General features: G+C 43.5%; 1 protein-coding gene across 1 annotated transcript; it reads left to right on the top strand.

Moving 5' to 3' along the window:
• Positions 1–491: 491 nt before the first annotated feature.
• On the top strand, positions 492–16,468 carry GNRH1 (gonadotropin releasing hormone 1). The gene is made up of 4 exons (XM_030199615.1): positions 492–529; positions 5,835–5,976; positions 10,133–10,228; positions 15,830–16,468. The coding sequence occupies exons 2-4, from the start codon at positions 5,836–5,838 to the stop codon at positions 15,869–15,871; spliced, it is 279 nt and encodes a 92-aa protein (XP_030055475.1). The 5' UTR covers positions 492–529; position 5,835; the 3' UTR covers positions 15,872–16,468.
• The last annotated feature ends 5,951 nt before the right edge of the window (positions 16,469–22,419 follow it).

The raw sequence follows: 22,419 nt of genomic DNA, 5'->3' as shown, positions 1-22,419 counted from the left end.
TTGAGTTTAGAAAAACCCAGCACTTATGCACACCAGTGCCAATGTCTACATGCTCAAAACCTTGAATGATGCTATCTTGCTTGAACACATTCCTTTGGAAAATATCTGCTCTCCTTGAATATGCTGCAAAATATACTTGTCATATGTACTTTACAAAAAGCTCCTGGTTCAGAGAACTTTTTATGAAATACTCAGGAAATTGTGCATATTATGACACCCTAGGCAAAAATCATCTTTTAAGCTTTTATCTGATGCACAAGAAGTGAGATCTCTTTGACTCATACCATGTATAAAACTTTAATTGTGATGACATGTGGCAAAGTGCAGCCCCGGATTAAAGATATCCCACCGGGATGGATTAGCAGATGTACTGGGAAATGTTTACTTAAGTATCCTGCTCCCTTACTGAATGGAAAATCACAGCAACTTTTAAAGCAAGTCTAGCTATATAAATAGAGGCACAGAACAAGACACGCTGCAGACAGGCAGATCTGGCATTTAATTTGTACCAGTGACTACCACTATCAAGGTAATGTATTTCTTTTCTATTGTGTGACTAGCACAGTTTTAATGGGCATAAACTGTGGAGGGAATTTTCAAAAGGATTTGCTTGTCTATTGGTAATCAATAGATGTTCTGTTTTATAGGGGTTTATAGCCCATTTGGTTATGTTTAAACAAATGAGAGGGCAGCATGAAAGAAAATATTTATTTTTATTATTTTGAATTATGAAAACCACTTGTCTCTGAAACATGCTCAAAACAGAATAATCCATTTGTACAAAAGAGACGAGGTGAAGATGTGATTCCATGTGCCTCAATGAAAGGAGAGTTTTAATTTTACTTCCAGTCTTTATCCTCACTGAAGTTTGGCCATGTATTACCGTATTGTATAGAACAGTGTAGAAAAATGAGCACAAAAAACAGCCTTTATTAGTGCTGTTCTACCAGTTACAGTAATTTTTGAAGCTGTTTTAGTGATATTCAGTTTCATGATATTTATTTCTAGATATGGGATGCTTTCAAATAAATTAAAAAGCTGTCTAATAAGTAAAAAAAAAAAAAAGAATCATTTGTCCTCCACCTTTTACTGCCTATCCAAAATAACTTTTTACAGATGGACCACGCATAGATAGTCCATTATTTCTAATAATCTTTTACTATTGCTTTCAATAGTGTTTGTTATTATTTGCTACCAATATTCAGTCCCTATATGGATAATGCTAGAATGAAAATTTGTCTAGCTGCCTTGTCGCTATCCATATAGGCTGGGGTGGATTAGGCACATGGCAGCAATATTCAACAGCTGTCTAGATATAATCTAGGCATGTACTTCAGGCTTGTCAAGCATCACCACTATATAGTCGATAGCTGGCATTCAGGAACAATTATGTATATTCAGTTCTATTGACTACATGTGTAGCAACCCTCAAAACAGTTATGATTAAAAAATCTGCTGTCCACCACCTCTGAAAATTGATCACTAAGAGCCCGAGTCTCTGTGGACAGTAATACCTTTGAAAATGGGAGTCCTGTGTGATCTTGCAAACTTCTGTGCTAATTAATTCAGTTTAATTTAGTTTAATTATTTGCTAGACACCTTTCAAAGCTAGCCAACAAGACGGTTTACAAACAAAAAAAACCAAACCCAAATATATCTCAAACACTAGCAAATAAAAAACTTAACAGGAGCTAAGCGGAGATACACAGGGGAGGAAATACATTTGTAGTCCACTAGCAGCCCTATCTCTGCAGCCTATGACCAGCAATCCCTGAACCTTTATCAGGAATGAATGGGGTTAGTTCAGGTGTTTCCAATACTCGGTCAATATTTGAACTTAGAGGGTAATGTCCACAAGTTATTTAGGGGTCCTTTTACTAAGGTGCGCTGAAAAATGGCCTGCGCTGGTGTAGGTGTGTGTTTTGTGCACACACAGATCCATTTTTCAGCGCATCTGTAAAAAAGACCTTTTTTAAAATTTTGGTATAAAATGGATGTGTGGCAAAATGAAAATTGGCACATGTCCATTTTGGGTCTCAGACCTTACCTCCTCCCATTGACTTAGTGGTAAGGTCTCATTCGTTAACCAAGTGGTGATGGTCTACACGCATACAATGCCTTTTACCACCCAGTTAGTGCCGCATGTCGGAAAATAAAAATGATTTTCCAGCATGCGTAGTAGACGTGTGTAAAAAATGAAATTACTGCCTGGGCCATGCAGTAGCTGGGCAGTAATTTCAAATTGACGCATGTTGGGCACACGTAGGCGCCTACGTGGCTTAGTAAAAGGGCCACTTATCAAGGTAGTACCCACATCCATGGGTAAAAGAATATGGGAGAGATGAGGAACATACATAATTTTACCCACAATACACAGGCTCAGAGGCAGGATTAGGTTAAGGGAGTCCATACTATATATGTTATTTTGAAGGGGGAAAAAAAAACAACATACCCACCAAAAAAGCAGAGATACATTTCTCCAGGTACTTTTCACTTAGGCGGTTTGCAAAAGGAAAGCATGCTTATATTTTCCCTTTATTAGAATTAGTACAAAATGCGCAGGTAAAAATATCACAGACTTTGCAATTATATGGGTAGTTTTGAAAACCGCTCCTGTAATGCCAGAGCCTAGCTACTCTCTGATTTATGTTTCTATTTCACAGATTTAATTAGTAGTTTATAATATTCTGATTTAGTGTTCTATAATTGCTCTTGCATGCTATATTAGCTCATGTTCTTAATAAATTACACTAGATTTGAGTCTTATATTCCACCAATACCTTATCAGTACAAGGAGGATTACAACATTAAGGGGGAAGGGAGACTTTTACTAAGCTGCGGTAGCGTTTTTAGCTTGCAGTAGAAATCAACTGGCAGTAAACCCCAGGACACCCATTATATTCCTATGGGCGTCTTGGCGTTTACTGCCAGCTGATTTCTACTGTGAACTAAAAATGCTACCATAGCTTACTAAAATACTCCCTAATATGCTAGATCCACTAGTATAGGAACAACAATATTATTGAGCAAATAATTAAAATGATCAAACTTCGCTAGATAGACCAAATTTATAAAACAGATGAGTTTTTAACATTTTCTGGAACTCTAATTTCTACCAGATCTTAAAACCGTAGGTAAAGAATTCCAAGTTGTCACCATCTGGTATTATAAGTACATAAGTAATGCCACACTGGGAAAAGACCAAGGGTCCATCGAGCCCAGCATCCTGTCCACGACAGCGGCCAATCCAGGCCAAGGGCACCTGGCAAGCTTCCCAAACGTACATTCTATACATGTTATTCCTGGAATTGTGGATTTTTCCCAAGTCCATTTAGTAGTGGTTTATGGACTTGTCCTTTAGGAAACCGTCTAACCCCTTTTTAAACTCTGTCAAACTAACTGCATTCACCACGTTCTCCGGCAACAAATTCCAGAGTTTAATTATGCATTGGGTGATGAAACATTTTTTCCGATTTGTTTTAAATTTGCTACACTGTAGTTTCATCGCATGCCCCCTAGTCCTAGTATTTTTGGAAAGCGTGAACAGACGCTTCACATCCACCTGTTCCACTCCATTCATATATACCTCTATCATGTCTCCCCTCAGCCGTCTCTTTGCCAAGCTGAAAAGCCCTAGCCTCCTTAGTCTTTCTTCATAGGGAAGTCGTCCCATCCCCGCCCTTCGCTGCACCTTTTCCAATTCTGCTATATCTTTCTTGAGATGCGGCGACCAGAATTGAACACAATACTCAAGGTGCGGTCGCATCATGGAGCGATATAACGGCATTATGACATCCTCACACCTGTTTTCCATACCGTTCCTAATAATACCCAACATTCTATTCGCTTTCCTAGCCGCAGCAGCACACTAAGCAGAAGGTTTAAGTGTATTATCGACGATGACGATGACACCCAGATCCCTTTCTTGGTCCGTAACTCCTAACGTGGAACCTTGCATGACGTAGCTATAATTCGGGTTCTTTTTTCCCTCATGCATCACCTTGCACTTGCTCACATTAAACGTCATCTGCCATTTAGCCGCCCATTATTTTCCGCCTTTTTGAAGGAATTCACTCAAGGTGGTGTACAGTAAGAATAGATTAAACATGAGCAATAGGCAATTACAGCAGTAAAATATTCAAATAACAATACAAAGTATGGCATAGTATACTATTTACAATGTCAACACAATACATAATTTTAATTGATAGTGAAGGGTAAAGCAAAGATGGAACATATAGATAGGTAAGACAGTAAGAAGAGTTAGAAAGTAAGGTGACTAATTTAAAGAAAGTTGTGCATGAGGTCAGAGAGATGGTTAAATATTATCTCAGCTAAGTTGGGAGTGGATAAACATGTCCTGCTGCAGAAAACTGTCTCACAAACTTCAACTTTTGAACCGTAGGAAAATGTAACATAAAAGTGTTACGAGTACTTTTGAACCATGGAGTAAAGTGATTAACTCAGATTGAAAAATTGGAGCATCACCCATCAATATTTTTAAAGGAGACATTACAACTTTAAATTGTATTTGTGCTTCCACCAAAAGCCAATGTAACATAAAATAAAAAGCATTCACAGAATCATATTTTTTCAATCCAAAAATTAACTGAATGACTGTATTTTGGACTAACTGCAATTGATAAAGAGATTTAGAACATCCAGCTAAAACAATATTGCAATCATCTAATCTCGATAGTACCAATGATTGGACAAAAAAACCTAAAAGCTAATGGTTTGATATATTTCCTTAAAGATTTAAGCTTACTGAGAGAACAGTAACAACAGCCTGAGTATGGCTATGCATAGTAACATAGTGACGGCAGAAAAAGACCTGAATTGTCCATCCAGTCTGCCCAACAGTCACATTCATTCTCAAGTCTAGATTAAATCAACAGTGAACGTGATATTATATGCTTATGTATTTCTTAGTTGTTTCTGGGACATAGACCGTAGAAGTCCGCCTGGCTCTGTCCTTATGTTCCAAGTACTGGAGTTGCCGTCAAAGCCTATCTGAATCTGTCTTGTCATTTACGGGACACAGACTCTAAAAGTCTGCCTGGCACTGACCTCATGTTCCAAATTATTGGAGTTTCCATCGAAGGTCTATCCAGCCCATTCTAAACCAGACTGCTATATGCAGCACTTAGACCACATAAGCCAGCCCAGTAATTAAACTCTGGAATTCATTGCCAGAGAATGTGGTAAAAGCAGCTAGCTTAGCAGAGTTTAAAAAAGGTTTGGATAACTTCCTAAAAGAAAAGTCCATAAGTCATTATTAAAATGGACTTGGGAAAAATCCAATGCTTATTTCTAGGATAAGCAGCATAAAATGTATTGTAATGTTTTGGGATCTTGCCAGGTACTTGTAACCTGGATTGGCCACTGTTGGTAACAGGATGCTGGGCTTGATGGACCTTTGGTCTGTCCCAGTACAGCAACGCTTATGTACTTAATTCACTTCCAATCTGGACAAAAACACTCAGAGGTGACAATGGCAGAGGCAATGAGATGATTATTATTTTTTAAATTAATATAGTACTTAATATCATATTACTAATCATTTTTATCTATTAGATCCCTTTTACTTGTTAATTAACATGTCTTTGATGTAAGTCATTTTGTTCTTAGTTGCTACTTTGGATGATGTTATATTTTTGGCTTAACAGATTTGAGATATATGTAATTTTTAACATGTAACTCACCTCAGAAAAGGTAAGCAATGAATCTAAAATCCAAACTGAAATCCAACTGAGCATGTTTTGGAAGTGCAAATAATAAATGAACATCTGTGCATCTCACCATAGTTTACATCTGCATGCTATGTCTTGTAGGATGGAGATGGACAAGAAACTCATAGTAAGTCTCCTCCTCATCGTCATCTCCCTGGAGATTTGTTGTGCCCAGCACTGGTCTTATGGACTGCGACCTGGTGGAAAAAGAGACTCTGAAACACTGATGGACTCATACCAGGATGTATGTTCTAATCTTCCATTTAGTTAACTTAATGCCCGTTCATGTTCCATCATAATATAGTAACATAGTAAATGATGGCAGACGGTCCATCCAGTCTGCCAAACAAGATAAACTCATTTTACATGGTATGTGATACTTTATATGTATACCCAAGTTTGATTTGTCCTTGCCTTTCTCGGGGCACAGACCGTAGAAGTCTGCCCAATACTGTTCTTGTACTAAGTTCTGAAGCTAACATCGAAGCCCCTTAAAATTTACACTCCAGCCCATTCCTATCTATTCAGTCACGATCAGGGCGTAGACCGTAGAAGTCTGCCCAGCTCTCGTTTTGTTTCCAATTACCGGCATCGCCACCCAATCTCTGCTAAGATTCCACGGAACCATTCCTTCTAAACAGGATTCCTTTGTGTCTATCCTACGCATGTTTGAATTCCATTACTGTTTTCATCTCCACCACCTGCCGCAGGAGAGCATTTCACATATCCACCACCCTCTCCGTGAAAAAATACTTCCTGACATTAGTCCTGAGTCTGCCCCCCTTCAACTTCAATTCATGTCCTCTAGTTCTACTACTACTACTACTACTACTTAACATTTCTAGAGCGCTACTAGGGGTACGCAGTGCTGTACAGTTTAACAAAAAAGGACAGTCCCTGCTCAAAGGAGCTTACAATCTAAAGGATGAAATGTCAAGTTGGAGCAGTCTAGATCAGTGGCGTAGCCAGGGGTGGGCTTGGATGGGCCCAGGCCCACCCACTTTGAGCTCAGGCCCACCAGTAGCAGCACACCTACGATGTGGCCGGCAGAGATTCCCAAGCTGAAAACTCCCAACAACTGTCCCTCCTGCAAACCTTATAAATAGCAGATCTTCACCTGCAGGAAGCAGTGACTGATACATACTGCTTACACCGGCCCCACAGCCTTCCCTCTGATGTTTTCCCGCCTATGCAGAAACAGGAAGCTGCATCAGTGGGAAGGATGTGGGGCCTACATGAGTAGTGTGTATTAGTTGCTCCTCACTGAAAATCTGAAATTTAAAAGGTGTGCAGGAGAGGAGGGATATTTGAGACCAAATCACCTATGGGATGGGGTGGGGTTCTTCTGCCCACCCATCTTGGGCCCAGGCCCACCCAAAATTGGGTATCTGGCTACGCCCCTGGTCTAGATTTCATGAATAGAGGTATAGTGGTTAGGTGCCAAAGGCGACATTGAAGAGGTGGGCTTTAAGCAAGGATTTGAAGATGGGCAGGGAGGGGGCCTGGCGTATGGGCTCAGGGAGTTTATTGCAAGCATGGGGTGAGGTGAGGCAGAAAGGGCGGAGCCTGGAGTTGGCGGTGGTGGTGAAGGGTACTGAAAGGAGGGATTTGTCTTGAGAGTGGAGGTTACAGGTAGGAACGTAAGGGGAGATGAGGGTAGAGAGGTAAGGAGGGGCTGCAGATCGAGTGCATTTGTAGGTTAGTAGGAGAAGCTTGAACTGTATGCGGTACTTGATCGGAAGCCAGTGAAGTGACTTGAGGAGAGGGGTGATGTGAGTATATCAGTCCAGGCGGAAGATAAGACGTGCAGCAGAGTTCTGAACGGACTGAAGGGGAGATAGATGGCAAAATGGGAGGCCAGTGAGGAGTAGGTTGCAGTAGTCAAGGCGAGAGGTAATGAGAGAGTGGATGAGAGTTCGGGTGGTGTGCTCAGAGAGGAAAGGGCGAATTTTGCTAATGTTGTAGAGGAAGAAGCGACAGGTCTTGGCTATCTGCTGGATATGCGCAGAGAAGGAGAGGGAGGAGTCGAAGATGACTCCGAGGTTGCGGGCAGATGAGACGGGGACGATGAGGGTGTTATCAACTTAGATAGAGAGTGGAGGGAGAGGAGAAGTGGGTTTGGGTGGGAAGACAATAAGCTCGGTCTTGGCCATGTTCAGTTTCAGGTGGCGGTTGGACATCCAGGCAGCAATGTCGGATAAGCAGGCTGATACTTTGGCCTGGGTTTCGGCAGTGATGTCTGGTGTGGAGAGATAAAGCTGGGTGTCATCGGCATAAAGATGATATTGGAAACCATGAGATGAGATCAAAGAGCCCAGGGAAGAGGTGTAGATTGAAAAAAGAAGGGGTCCAAGGACAGATCCTACCGTCTTCCTGTCTCCGGAAAAGGTTCGTTTGCGGATTAATACCTTTCAAATATTTGAACATCTGTATCATATCATCCCTGTTTCTCCTTTCCTCCAAGGTATACATGTTCAGGTCAGCAAATCTCACCTCATACGGTTTGCAAAACAAATCCCATACCATTTTCGTAGCTTTTCTTTGCACCGCTTCCAGTCTTTTTACATCTCTAGCAAGATACGGCCTCCAAAACTGAACACAATACTCCAAGTGGGGCCTCACCAACAACTTGTAGAGGGGCATCAACACCTCCTTTCTTCTGCTGGTTATGCCCCCTCTCTATGTAGCCTAGCATCCTTCTGGCCACGGCCGTTGCCTTGTCGCATTGTTTCTTCACCTTCAGATCCTCCGACACCAACACCCCAAGGTCTCTTTCCTGAGTCGAGCTTACTAATCTCTCCCCTCCTATCCGGTATCTCTCTTTTGGGTTTCCGTACCCCAAGTGCATTACTCTACACTTCTTGGCATTAAATTTTATCTAAAATAACACTGGGGTACCACTACGTCCTGGTTTCAGAGTATATACCTATATGCTACATAGAAACCATTGTCCACTTTTCACTTATCTATTTTTTTTATTATTTTTACTATGCTGTGAGCCCCAAACCAAACACACTATGCTTAAATAGTATTAGAAGTGCTCAGTGAAATACATATTACTCAGGCGAGTCTACTGGAAAGGTAATATGTCTATTTAGGCATCATTGCACTTCTGCCCTCCCTTACCACCTATATCTTAGAGTGCACTAGAATACACATTGCTGTTGCTTAATAGACACTTAGCTGCAGGCAGGTGCAGTCTGTTGTAATCACCTTGTTGACCAGTTCTTGCCCAGTAGTCGCCTGAGGGCTTAGTGGATGTGTGAACTTGAAGTTAAAATTTTTGTGCTCATGTCGTCATCCTTAACGTGGATTGTATTTGGTAAATCTTCCAATCTCAACAATGTCCTTTGTTCTAAATGCCAATATATATGTTCAATAATTTTCCGGCCAATATTCAGCCAGCAGCAGTCAGCAAATTTTACAGCACCTAGTGCTGCTACCTAAATTAGACTCAGGTATTCAATGCCAGGTACTAGCAGTAAATATCCAAGGACTTAAGTAGGTCCTGGCCAATTTTCAGTTGGGACCCACACAATACACTAAAGTGGGTCCTGGATGAATTTTGGTTAGGACCCATATAAGGAAATCTGTCACATATTCCAATCCCCCCTCAACTCAGTGTACCACTGATCTGAAACCCCCTGCCCAACTGATAGCTCTTCTGTTCCTATCCTCCCCCTGCCCAACTAATAACCCCCTTGTTCTGATGCCCCATGACCTTATAAGAATCCCCTCAGTTTACTGGGGGGGCTATCTCTGGTGATCTAGTGGAATGGGGCAGATGCCTGTCTCCTTCCACTTCTGCCCATCTAGCTCCAGGTTCAAAATGGCAGTGATGACATTTCTCGCAATAATACTACTAGAAGTCAGTCTTCAACATAAGGGCAAATAGCCTTAGAAAAATGGAGAGCACACATGTTGAGTTTAGTCCCACCCAAACTATATCTCTTGAATGATATCCAAGTGTAAATAGTGGCTTTCTGAAGTTGATATTTGCATGTGTATACAGTATAGATGTGTAAATGCGGCTATTTACACATGGATATGTTTCTAAAATAGTGGCCTAAATGTCTAAGATAAATAGCTCCAGACAGGGCAGGGCATTAACTTCCAGTACATATACTACATCCAATGGAGAGAGGAGGAAGTTCACTGTTTAACGTAGCCTGTCTAAAGGGTCACTGAGCTCCAGGAGGCAGGATGTTACTTGGCTCTGGATATTAAGCAGAACTGATAGCACAGTGTCATCAGTCTTGCCTGGAACGCCAGCCTTTCAACCTGTGCCTTCCTATACTGAATAACAAAGGGAAAGGTTGGTGATTTCCATGCTTCTGCTCTTTGACTTACCTACCTTACTTAACCATTCCACTCCTAATCTGTTTTGCTCTCTGACTCAGACAACCAACGAAGTTGACAAGTATGCTGAACCACGTCCTTTCGAATGCAGCCTTCTGCAGCAACATTCCCGATTCAGCACTTTGAAAGGGGCTCTGGTAAGTGACTATAGCTGGTATGTGCACCTGTTGGGGCACCAGCCCTCATGTGTAGCGATGTACACAGATTTATTTTTGTTTCATTTATTTAAAATGAAAAATTTGTGAACCTGTATAGTGTGACAAAATTTTCCTTTCTCCAGTTGCAAACTCATGCATGTCTGTTCAGGGACTGGGTATGGAAAGACATGATAGTATCTCGTTAAGGGGACAGAAACTGTATGAGATGTGGGTATGTGTCATTGCATCTGTGTATACAGACAAACAGGCAGACAGATGCAGCCTCTCCAATAGATAGATACTATTGCTTGGGCAAAATGCACCTAAAAAAGATTCCCCAGACAATCCTGTCTCAATGATGCAGTGGTAGAAAATGGAACCAGCTGACTTAAGTACAGTAATATGGATAACTGTTGTATAACAAAAATGGCTTCAGACAATATGGGGTATCATTCTTGCTCTATAAACCCCGATTCTATAAAGGTCTCTGAAAATTACATGCACAAATTTAGGGGTGGTTCCAATTTGTGCGCTCAATTTAATAGGATAATGAGCCAATTAGTATCAATTGGCTTTTTAACAAGCTATTATTGCCACTAATTAGATTTAATTGGGTGTTACACACATAAAGTTAAGCGTGGAATCTGTGCATAATCTTTACACGTAGCCAAAAAAAGGGGTGTGGAAAGGGGACAGTCATGGGCATTTCAGGGCAGAATGGGGGCATAGCTTTGAGTTACATGTGTAATTACAGAATAACAGTGCTCTGTGCGTATATTTAGGCACAGGCATTCACAACACATTTTCATTGGTGCAAATGACCTCACCTAAATTTACACGCAACCATAACACTTAAGTGTTATCTATAACTGTAACCGTGCTGAATTTTAGGCACAGCTTATAGAATAATATTTAAGCCATATACTGAATCTACCCCAGTGTCTGCACCTGTTAATGAATAGAGTAAGAAGTTAGAGGAAGACCTGGGGTATATGGGAGAAGGCTTTAGAAGGAATATTTCTTGTCTGTTTTTGCAGCGAGGGCAGAGTTTATTTTAAAAATAAAACAAAACAATTATTTTCATTCTCTTTTGTTTTGTTTTGAAAATGAACAAAAATGGAACAGAAGCGCTATTAAAAGGTTCTGTTTCTTTTCCAATGAAAGTAAATTCCTACTCACCACAGGAGTAAAGCATGAAGAGATTTTGTAAACCATTGGGAAGACAGGAAAGCTCTCTGTTTTCCATAGTGCTGGCAAAATCACTTGCCATAGGGAATACATTGACAGTCCATCTTTGTAAATTCACAGTTTGATTCTCTTTGGTTCAGGAAAAAAAAATGTGCTCTTTGCAAATTGCTTTTCTGCCATGTTTTATATTATGTATAAAAAGTTGGATTCAGTAAATGGCGCGAAAACTTAGGTGCCAAAAAAAATTCAGCTCTAAGCGCTATTCTATAAAGGGTGCATGACTTATATAGAACAGCATTTAGTGTGGATCCAGTGCCTAACTTTTGGGTGTCAGATTTACACCTGCTAAAGCCTGGTATAGATATTAGCAGTGGCGTAGCTATGTGGGGCCATGGGGGCCTGGGCCCCTGTAGATTTGGCCCTGGACCCCTCCTGCCGATGACCCTCTCGACCTGCCCTTGCGCTGCCAACCCTACCCCGTCACCGCTGTCGCCTACCTTTGCTGGCGGGGGACCAGGCAAGGTCCTCTTCTTCCAGCGCAGGACGTCAGACTTAGAAACCGAACGAAGCCTTGCACCGGAAGAAGAGGACCTTGGCTGGCGGGGGTTGGCGTCCCCCGCCAGCAAAGGTAGGCGACAGCAGCGGCAGGGGAGGGTTGGCAGCGGGAGGGGGGTTGAGAGGGTCGTCGGCAGGGTGTGGGGGGGGGTCAAAAGTTGTTGTTGGTGGTGGCGGTGGCAGCGGGGGGGGGGGGGGGGGGGGGAGTCTAAAATGTGCCCCCTCACCTCAGGCTCTGGACCCCCCTCCTGCCGAACTCTGGCTACGCCCCTGGATATTAGTACTCACTTTAGGTGTGGATAGAGTGGAGGAGTGGCCTAATGGTTAGTGAAGCGGGCTGTGGACCTAAGGAAGCAGGTTCAATTCCCTATGGAGCTCCCTGTGACCATGGACAAGTCATTTAGCCCTCCATTGCCCCAGGTACAATATACTATTTAGATAGTGAGCCCATTAGGGACAGTGCCTGCAAAAGAAGTTGTGAACCGTGTAGGTGGTGTCTTATAAATTCTGTAACTCCAAACACAAATTTTTGGAATGCCTCCGACATGTCCGTGGCCACACCCCCTTTTGAGATACACGCTGTAAGAGTTAGGTGCCATGCCTTATAGAATAGCGCACAGATGCACACACATTTTAATAGGTGCCAGTTCACATCAATAATTGGCTGTTAGCACCCAATTATTGATGGTTCAGAGCTCATTATCCAATCTATTTCCTCGCACATCTCGGAAGCGCACCCGAATTGGGCACCATATATAGAATCTGGGAGTTAATGAATTTCTCCTTCCACCACAACCGAATGTTTACAGTTTAATGGTTTCAGGAGAGGCGGTGGAGGCAAAAGCAGTAATGGAATTCAAAAAGACCTGGGAGAAGCACAGAAGATCTTTAGTTATGAGAAAGTGAAAAGAAATACAGGAATCAACTGTGACTGATCAGTGGCATTCAATAACAAAACAGACTAGATGGGCCTTATCTGTCATAGTTTTTTTTTTTATGCTCCATTTCCTAGGAGCAGGACAGTCACAGGGCAAAACAGCATCCCTGGCAAGGGTGGCATGCAGCATACCCCATTCTTTTTTGGGTTCATTTGGTCACAGACTGATGGAAAAGGGCAGTGTGGCGCCCCCCCCCCCCCCCATCCTGGGTTGATGCCCAGGGCAGTCATGCAAGTTGTGAGGCCCTGCCTATCAATATTATCATGCTTTATATGTATAGTAAAGTAACAGAAGAGAGGGTAGAAACACAAGCAACCAAAGAGAAAAGCACAGCTGAGCCTTCAAGATTGGGACAAACAAGAGTCCTTTATTCTGAAAGACCCGACAGCGCTCACTACAGAATTTTGACTAGATGCATTAGCACTTCTTTCGGCCACATTATCACTGATAGGAACCTGCTTTCACAGTGACAAAGGTGCACTAAAAAATCGTTAAAGCCCTTCCCTTACCAATTCCATTAGCGAATAGGTAAGGAACGGGCATGCATCAAGGAAAAGGAATGCAAATGAGCTGCTTGTTGTAGCTCACTTGCATTCTCTATTCCATCGGTAAACAGTTGGCCAGTTGGCCGGTCAAGCATGCGCAGAGCAGCCAAGCGTTATGCTGGCTGCTCTGCGCTTGCCAAATACGCCTCTGTGCCGCCCGAAAGGAAGACGCCGCACCGCTTACCCCCTCCACAGCCTGCTGCAGGAAGGCTCCGATGCGGCTCGTTCGTAGCAGGAGAGTGCAGTTGAGGACGTCCATCCAAAAAGACGTCCTTTTTGGACATCCTTCCCTCCCCCTGCAATAATAAAAACGGCCTTTTTGGACGTCCTTCACTCAGCTGAGAGACCTTGAAGTCTCTGAGCCAATCACAGCGCGTTTAGCTGAGCTAAACAAGCTGTGATTGGCTCAGAGACTTCCAGGTTGTACTGTCTACAAAGCAATTTTTTTTCATGAAAGACCCCGTTTTTTTCAGTAAAACTGAGCTGATCAAATAGAGACAGATGATTCGAACCATTTCATCCAAATGTACAGATAAATATTGCAGACGGAGCATGCATTTCAGCAGAGTTTAATTAAGTCCCACAGGGGAGTATATTTCTTGCCATCCGGTCCTTCCGAGATGCGATCTCAGCATTTATCACGCCCATGGTATCCCCAGCACCCAGGCTGGGAATTCCAGTTCCCTTGATGCAGCGCTGGCAAGGAGGGAGGATGCCAGGAGCTATTGTTCCGGACCCGGGGGCCTGCTGCCACTGCCGGCTCAGCACTTCGCTCTTCTGCTCCAGTGTTCGCTGAGCTGCGGGCACAGCGCTGCCCAGTGGCAGCAGAGCCGGGATCCGTAAGCCTTGGTTCGGCCGGGCGTCAGTCATCCCTTCATCCCTGCACTGGCTCTACCCCCTTCCATCCTTGCTCTCTCATAGCTAAACATGCTGTGATTGACGCAGAGACTTCCAGGTCTCTCAGCTGAGTGAAGGATGTCCAAAAAGGCCATTTTTATTATTGCGGGAGGGGGGGGGGACGTCCAAAAAGGACGTCTTTTTGGATGGACATCCTCAACTGCACTCTCCTGCTACGATCAAGCTGCATCGGAGCCTTTCTGCAGCAGGCTGTGGAGGGGGTGAGCAGCGCGGCGTCTTCCTTTCGGGCGGCACAGGTTTTTATAGTCCAAAAAGGACGTCCCTGACATTTTTTTCTTCCGATTTGCCCCAACGAGAGGTGTAAACCTCCCGTTAGGTTTTTCACGGTACGGGGATCGGAAAACCGTAGTGCATCTCATTATAATAGCATTGCAATAGCCTTTGGATCATCTGCATTCTGTTTTCGTTAGCTGCTACCGTGATAGGAAAATGGCTCGGAGAAGCCTTTAGTGCATGCCAGGGTTTACTATTTGCTCGTTAATGGCTTGTTAAGTTTAGTGCATCTGGTTATTTTGGACCCCTGAGGCAGGCGTTGTTATGCCAAAACACAGACAGGTCTTTCAGAATAAAGGACTCTTGTTCGTCCCAATCTTGAAGGCACATACCAGATGTGCTTAGTATTGTGTGTGTGTGGGATGGACAGACCCTGTTCTTTGGAAACTAAGATCTAGTCAAGATAGACAGACAGGACAAAGTAAGGTAGCAAGCCTAAATTTAAGGTGGGTCTCAAGTATTACCGCATTAATACAGAAACAAAGGACTTGAATCACAGTCATATGGTACAAGGAACAAATCTTTTGTTCTTTTAAATGTAGACAATACCAGGAAAGTAAAGAAAATGGGGTCGATGTTCAAAGTGATTTAGCCAGCCAGAAATGGCTCCTGGCCAGTTAAATTGCTTGTTCAGGGCTAGCCAGTCATATGCAGTGGCACTTTACTGGTTAGTTGAAAATGTCCAGTTAGCACCTAATGAAAAACTGGCTATTTTGAAGGTGATCTAGGGGCAGAGTTACCACTTGGCTGGAAGTGCTGAAATAGGACTGCATATAAATCAGTCCTATCTTTATGCAGTTTGCCATAGCCAGTTCAGTGCCAGAGAATGTGGCAAATGCAGTTAGCTTAGCAGGGTTTAAAAAAGGTTTGGATAATTTCCTGAATGAAAAGTCCATAAGCTATTATTACAATGGACTTGGGAAAAGCTATTGCTTATTTAAAGGATAAACAGCAAAAAAAAATCTGTTTTAATCTTTTGGGATCTTGCCAGGTACTTGTGACCTGGATTGGCCACTGATGGAAACAGGATTTTGCTGGCTCCATAAACCCAGAAATTCCAATGGCAGAGCCCAGACATAGCCCAGCATTATATTTCTGGGCATAATTGACCTACATATTTTTAAGCATAACCTGAAGCATAATCTCAGACTCTTAACACTCAACCTTTTCTGTTTGTTTTGCAGGCAAGTTTGCTGGAAGGAGAAACTGGAAGGAAGAAACTGTAAAATGAGTTAATTTATAAATTTTCATTACTCAGTTGAGATTTGGATTATAGTCGAATGCCACAGAATTTTATTTTGTGATGGATAAACCTGTTGATCTGAGCCTGATTTGCCTTGTTGCACCCAAAGAATCAGGCTTTTATTGGGATAATTCATGCAACTAGTAGAATTTGCAAACAGAAAAACTGGAACACTTGTCTGCCCCTCGCCATGAATTTTGCCAAGACATGGCGAGATGCATACAGAATGCATCAGTCCTTTTGGGGTACACAGTTATTTTGCATAATCCTATGCAGAAACATAATCATATAAAACAAAAATATAAAAACAGAAATATACAATTTATATAAAATCACAACATAAAAATAACATCGTGCTTGGATTCTATAATTTCAGTCCCAATATTTGTATCAACCTGTACAAATAAAAATCTATTCAAAAGTTTCTCCAATTTGGTGGTGTCTGCTGTCAATCTAATCTACAATAGGATGCTACCTTAATTGGCAACATACAAGTCTACTTTTCAGCCTGCACAAACTCAGCTCATTTTCAAACACAACAGGCCAGTGGACATTTTGACTGTTGGCTTAATGGCTCAAAGTCTGCTTGTTCACAAAAGTGATGCTAAATAATGGTGTAAAGTAGATGCACATCAGCAGCATGGTTTAAGAAGATGACACTGAGATTTTTTTCATTTTAAATACTTGTATTGTGAAAGGCCCTGGTTACTTTCAGAGGGCTGAAACTCCACTTGTGAAGAACCAACCAAACTATCCATACACCTCCTTATTGAATATATATAGATTCTGACAAGCCTTTGAAAATATAACCCTTTAGGTATACATGCACCATCCTCATGATCAATATAATTTGTAAATGTAAACTGTTAAAAAAATAAATAAAGTGGAATTCCTAGAGCGAATTACAGAGGTGAATATCTCCCAAATACACTTGCAAGCCTGCCCAGAACTGATTCAAACAGGATGAATAAAATGAAGCCACAATTTTGGCCTGAAGTGTTTCATGTGTGTTAATTCTTGCAAGAAATACACAGTTTTAAAGACGTGAAACATCAGACCAGTGTTGCTTCAATTCTCTTTGGTGCCTCTTGAAGGCTTTATCTCTATTGCCCAATTTTTGAGAATTAATTAATGCACTGTTAATGACAGTCTCACAACTATTTTTCAAACTGGGCTGATGGCAGGTATCCTGAGGAGCGGCTCCTTTTCCTTTAACATTTCTAGTCATAGGGAAAGGGGGAAAGGGAAATGGGACTTGATATACCACCTTTCTGAGGTTTTTGCAACTACATTCAAAGTGGTTTACATATATTCAGGTATGTCAGACTCACAGAAACAGAAGCCTGCGCAGCCGCATTGCTGATCTGCAAGGGCAGGCTTCTACATGGAATGTTGCTACTGGAATAGCAACATTCCATTTAGAATCTCAGATAGTAGGCACAGAATCTCAATAGTAGCAACATTCCATGTAGAATCTCCAATAGGGGAAGGGAATTGGGACTTGATATACTGCCTTTCTGAGGTTTTTGCAACTACATTCACAGCGGTTTACATATATTCAGGTACTTATTTTGTACCAGGGGCAATGGAGGGTTAAGTGACTTGCCCAGAGTCACAAGGAGCTGCAGTGGGAATTGAACTCAGTTCCCCAGGATCGAAGTCCACTGCACTAACCACTAGGCTACTCCTAATATGTGCTTAATGCAGGCTAAAATGCACCACCACAGGGTGCGCTCAGGCATCCTGCTGTAGTTTTGGAATTGGCGCATGCTACGCACATGCTAAAAAATAAAATTGATTTTTTTTAGTGCTGGGGGCATGTTTGGAGAGGGGCAGAGAGTGGGTGTGGCTATGCTAATCGGTTAGTGTGTGGGCATTGCTGTGTAGTGATTAGCACAAGCTTAGCGCAGGAGCCCTTACCGCCTACAAAATAGGTGGCAGTTAAGAGCTCACATGCTAATGAGGAAATTAGTACATGGCTATTATCAGAAGATAGAAAACCCTGATTTTTACCAGCAGCACTAAACGTGGCCTCAGTGGGTGGAAAAACACACGTTGGGGCTATCGCAGGCCACTTTTTAGTGCTGCTTGGTAAAAGGACCCCTTTATGTTCCTTGTTTGACTCTTTATCTGACACGTTCTCTGGTACTTTATCTCATAAATCTACTTTTAGCATTGTGTGGACAAGATGTCAGCATAAAATACAGCTCTCCTCCTCTGGCTGAGAAGGAAGTGGAGGAGAGCTGCATTATGAGTGAGGGGTAAAAATGGGAAGGGAGAGGAAAATCTTCATGTCTTAGCTGACCCCTGTCCTGGTGAATCCAGGTAATACAGGATTAGGCTGTAAACAGTAGGGAAGGACTGTCATTTCCAACATAAGATACGTCAACGTCATATCCCATGTCATTGAATTATTAAGGCGGACTTGAGAAAATCCACTGCTTATTTCTAAGATAAGCAGCATAAAATCTGTTTTACTCTTTTGAGCTCTGCCAGGTACTTGTGACCTGGATTGGCCACTGTTGGAAACAGGATACTGGGCTTGATGGACCTTTGGTCTGTCCCGGAATGGCAACACTTAGGGCTTCTTTTACAAAGCCACGCTAGCGATTCCCAAGTGGCAAATGAGAGGAAGCCCATAGGAATTGAAAGTGTCTTCATAATAAACATTTTCTTCTACGACTAGCTAGAAGCAGGGCCGGTCTTAAGCCGAGGCGACCGAGGCGGCCGCATAGGGCCCCGCGCGGCGCGCCTCAGTCAACCTCTTCCCGCCACAAGGATCTTTATTTTCCTTTTAACTTTACCCTCCGTCGCTGCCTCGCCAGAATCTGAACGTCACTGAAAGCGCTCCTCCTCTCCCGAGTCCCCCCCGACGTCACTAGCAGAACTGGAGCTCTTCCTGATTCGTTCATTCTCAGTGTCCCGCCCTCGGGGAGACTCGGAGCGCTTTTAGTGACGCTTGGATTCCGGCGATGGAGGCGGGTAAAGTTAAAAAAAAAACGAAGAGCCATCCTTGGTTGGGGGGTGAAAAAGAGGGCGCCAGGGCAGGCAGGCAGTTGAACGTGGGAGCGGGAGGGTAAGGGAGAGAGGACCTGGACATGGATGCCAGGCCTCAGGGAGAGAGGGTAATGGCTGGATAGGGATGATGAATGGAGGGGTCAGGGGAGAGGAGCATGGATGGGAGGGGGCTCAGGGAGAGATGGGAATTGCTGGATAGGGATGATGAATGGAATGGAGGGGGCAGGGGAGAGGAGCATGGATGGGAGGGGGCTCAGGGAGAGATGGGAATGGCTGGATAGGGATGATGAATGGAGGGGGCAGGGGAGAGGAGCATGGATGGGAGGGGGCTCAGGGAGAGAGGGGAATTGCTGGATAGGGATGATGAATGGAATGGAGGGGGCAGGGGAGAGGAGTATGGATGGGAGGGGGCTCAGGGAGAGAGGGGAATTGCTGGATTGGGATGATGAATGGAATGGAGGGGGCAGGGGAGAGGAGCATGGATGGGAGGGGGCTCAGGGAGAGAGGGGAATTGCTGGATAGGGATGATGAATGGAATGGAGGGGGCAGGGGAGAGGAGCATGGATGAGAGGGGGCTCAGGGAGAGATGGGAATGGCTGGATAGGGATGATGAATGGAGGGGGCAGGGGAGAGGAGCATGGATGGGAGGAGGCTCAGGGAGGGAGGGGAATTGCTGGATAGGGATGATGAATGGAATGGAGGGGGCAGGGGAGAGGAGCATGGATGGGAGGGGGCTCAGGGAGAGAGGGGAATTGCTGGATAGGGATGATGAATGGAATGGAGGGGGCAGGGGAGAGGAGCATGGATGAGAGGGGGCTCAGGGAGAGATGGGAATGGCTGGATAGGGATGATGAATGGAGGGGGCAGGGGAGAGGAGCATGGATGGGAGGAGGCTCAGGGAGGGAGGGGAATTGCTGGATAGGGATGATGAATGGAATGGAGGGGGCAGGGGAGAGGAGCATGGATGGGAGGGGGCTCAGGGAGAGAGGGGAATTGCTGGATAGGGATGATGAATGGAATGGAGGGGGCAGGGGAGAGGAGCATGGATGAGAGGGGGCTCAGGGAGAGATGGGAATGGCTGGATAGGGATGATGAATGGAGGGGGCAGGGGAGAGGAGCATGGATGGGAGGAGGCTCAGGGAGGGAGGGGAATTGCTGGATAGGGATGATGAATGGAATGGAGGGGGCAGGGGAGAGGAGCATGGATGGGAGGGGGCTCAGGGAGAGAGGGGAATTGCTGGATAGGGATGATGAATGGAATGGAGGGGGCTCAGGGAGAGAGGGGAATTGCTGGATAGGGATGATGAATGGAATGGAGGGGGCAGGGGAGAGGAGCATGGATGGGAGGGCAGGGCTCAGGGAGAGAGGAGAAATTGCTGGACATGGAGGGCAGGGGAGAGAGGAGAAATGTTGGGCAGGAATGGAGGGAAGGAAAGACAAAGGAAGGAGATGCACATAGAGATGGTAGACAGGACACATAAGGACACAGGAGGATGGTGGACATGGTGAGAGAAAAAATATCAAATGGAAAGAAGACACTGCATAAACCAGAAGACACTGGGACCAAAGCGAATAGAAAAAAAACAAATGATCAGACAACAAAGGTAGAAAAAAGTATTTTATTCAGAATGTATTAATTGGAATATGTCAGCTTTTGAAAATGTGCATCTGTGATATTTTGCATGTAAGTTTCAATTCTTCTAGTATTGCTGCATGCTGAGTCTGACTTCTTGAGGTAACTCCAGTTTATTTTGCCTTCATATCTGTTGTGTCATGTGTTTTTCATGCGTGATCAAGGTGCAGTATCCTGCTAGCATGTAGCATTTGCAGCCCTTTTTGTTTTGTTTTTTTCACGAGGTAGTGTATTGGTGTTTTAGAGCCTGGTGTAATTACAGTGCTTTCTTTCCACGCATAAGGTTGTAGCTCGTCCTATCCTTGGAATTAGTGCTGTTATGATTTGGTAAGGTTATGAGTGTGTTTTTGCACAAGTTTGTGTATAGTGTTTTGCAGTGGAGAGATTGTGTGTCCGCACCTCTGACCCCCCCGGGGTTATGAGAATTGGAACTACTAATTGTAGTGGACTTGAACTGAATAATTTCGGGGGGGGGGGGGGGGGGGGTCATGATAGCATTGTGCTTATTATTTCAATCAGTTTTTCTGTACAAGTTTAGCTTGGACTGGGGGCGGGGCTAGGATGGGGTCCCACCAAATTGGTCTGCATAGGGCCCCGCACTTGCTAAGACCGGCCCTGGCTAGAAGCGTCTAGCAGCCACATTTTCCACTGTGCACCAAGGGTCTTTTTCAAGACCAGAACGTCATCCACCAGAGACTTTATCCCAAAACGTTCTGTCTACTAACTCTTGGAAATAAAGTACCAAGACTCCTGAAGAAGGCATTCCTTGTGCCGAAACAGGGTACCTTGTAGAGTCTTCCCTCAATAAACTCAAAGTTCTAACATTGGACATCTTTGGTCTGTTTCTGTCCACACTCCTCCTTGGCTCTACAGTATATAGAATAGCACACAGGCTGAGGGAATGCACCTATAGTTGGGTGCAGCCATTTACGCCACTGAAAACCTGGTGTAAACTGTGCCTAAATGTAGGCGTTACCCCAAATTTTATAACAATGCACATAAATTTGAGTGACATCCCCAACACACCCACAATCATCCCATGGCTGTGCCCCCTTTTCAGCTATGTGTGTTGGAATTTACGCACACCTCTTTTTAGAATATGCCTAAAAAGTGCATGCAAATACCAATTATTGCCAATTAGTGATAATTGGTTATCATCAGCCAATTATCAAGGCTAATTGGCTCATCACCCAATTTAATGCATACTACTCATCGCACGTTATATAGAATCCGGGAATAAACCCCTACAGAAACTGTTTTATAGCTGGTGCCCCTCACAGAATTCCTTGTGAAAATCCCCCACTGATAATAGGTATGAACATTAACAAATGCAAAATGGCAACCTATCTTATCAGGAATGTACTCTTTTATTGTGTCAGTAGAAGAATTAGTCAGGAACAGTGCTACACAGGAAAGCGTTACCCATCAGATGAATGTCATCGATCTTCTGCTCAGTCTTAGACTGGCTCAATAAAAATTATCAGAGTCTTTGCAAACAATAAGTTTCTGGTACAGCATAAAGTGGTCAGATGTCTTACTGTTCACTCCAAAATAACTATATTTTATTAAAATATATTTACAAACTTTACAAGCTAATACATACTTTTCAAGCACATTCAATTAGTGTGTACAACTTGTTTTACAAGTTCTGTAATCACAAATTCACCAGCTACAGTATTTAGTTCTGAAAAATATATAATCCATTTTCTCCTGCAGCTGGATTAAAGACTCTTCATATACAAGCCAAGTTAATGCCACTTTCTATTAAAACCCATCACAGGGAGTGAATGTGGATGTGTTTGCAGTCTTCTGTTGTAACAATAGTTTTCCTGTTCAGGTATTACCTCTGTGAGGAAGAAGGAAATTAACTAAGGACTGGA

This window comes from Microcaecilia unicolor, chromosome 4, assembly GCF_901765095.1.
Source record: "Microcaecilia unicolor chromosome 4, aMicUni1.1, whole genome shotgun sequence".
NCBI classification, from domain to species: Eukaryota; Metazoa; Chordata; class Amphibia; order Gymnophiona; family Siphonopidae; genus Microcaecilia; species Microcaecilia unicolor.
The sequence above is the reverse complement of the archived record's forward strand: the minus strand, read 5'-3'. Positions and strand labels throughout refer to the sequence as shown.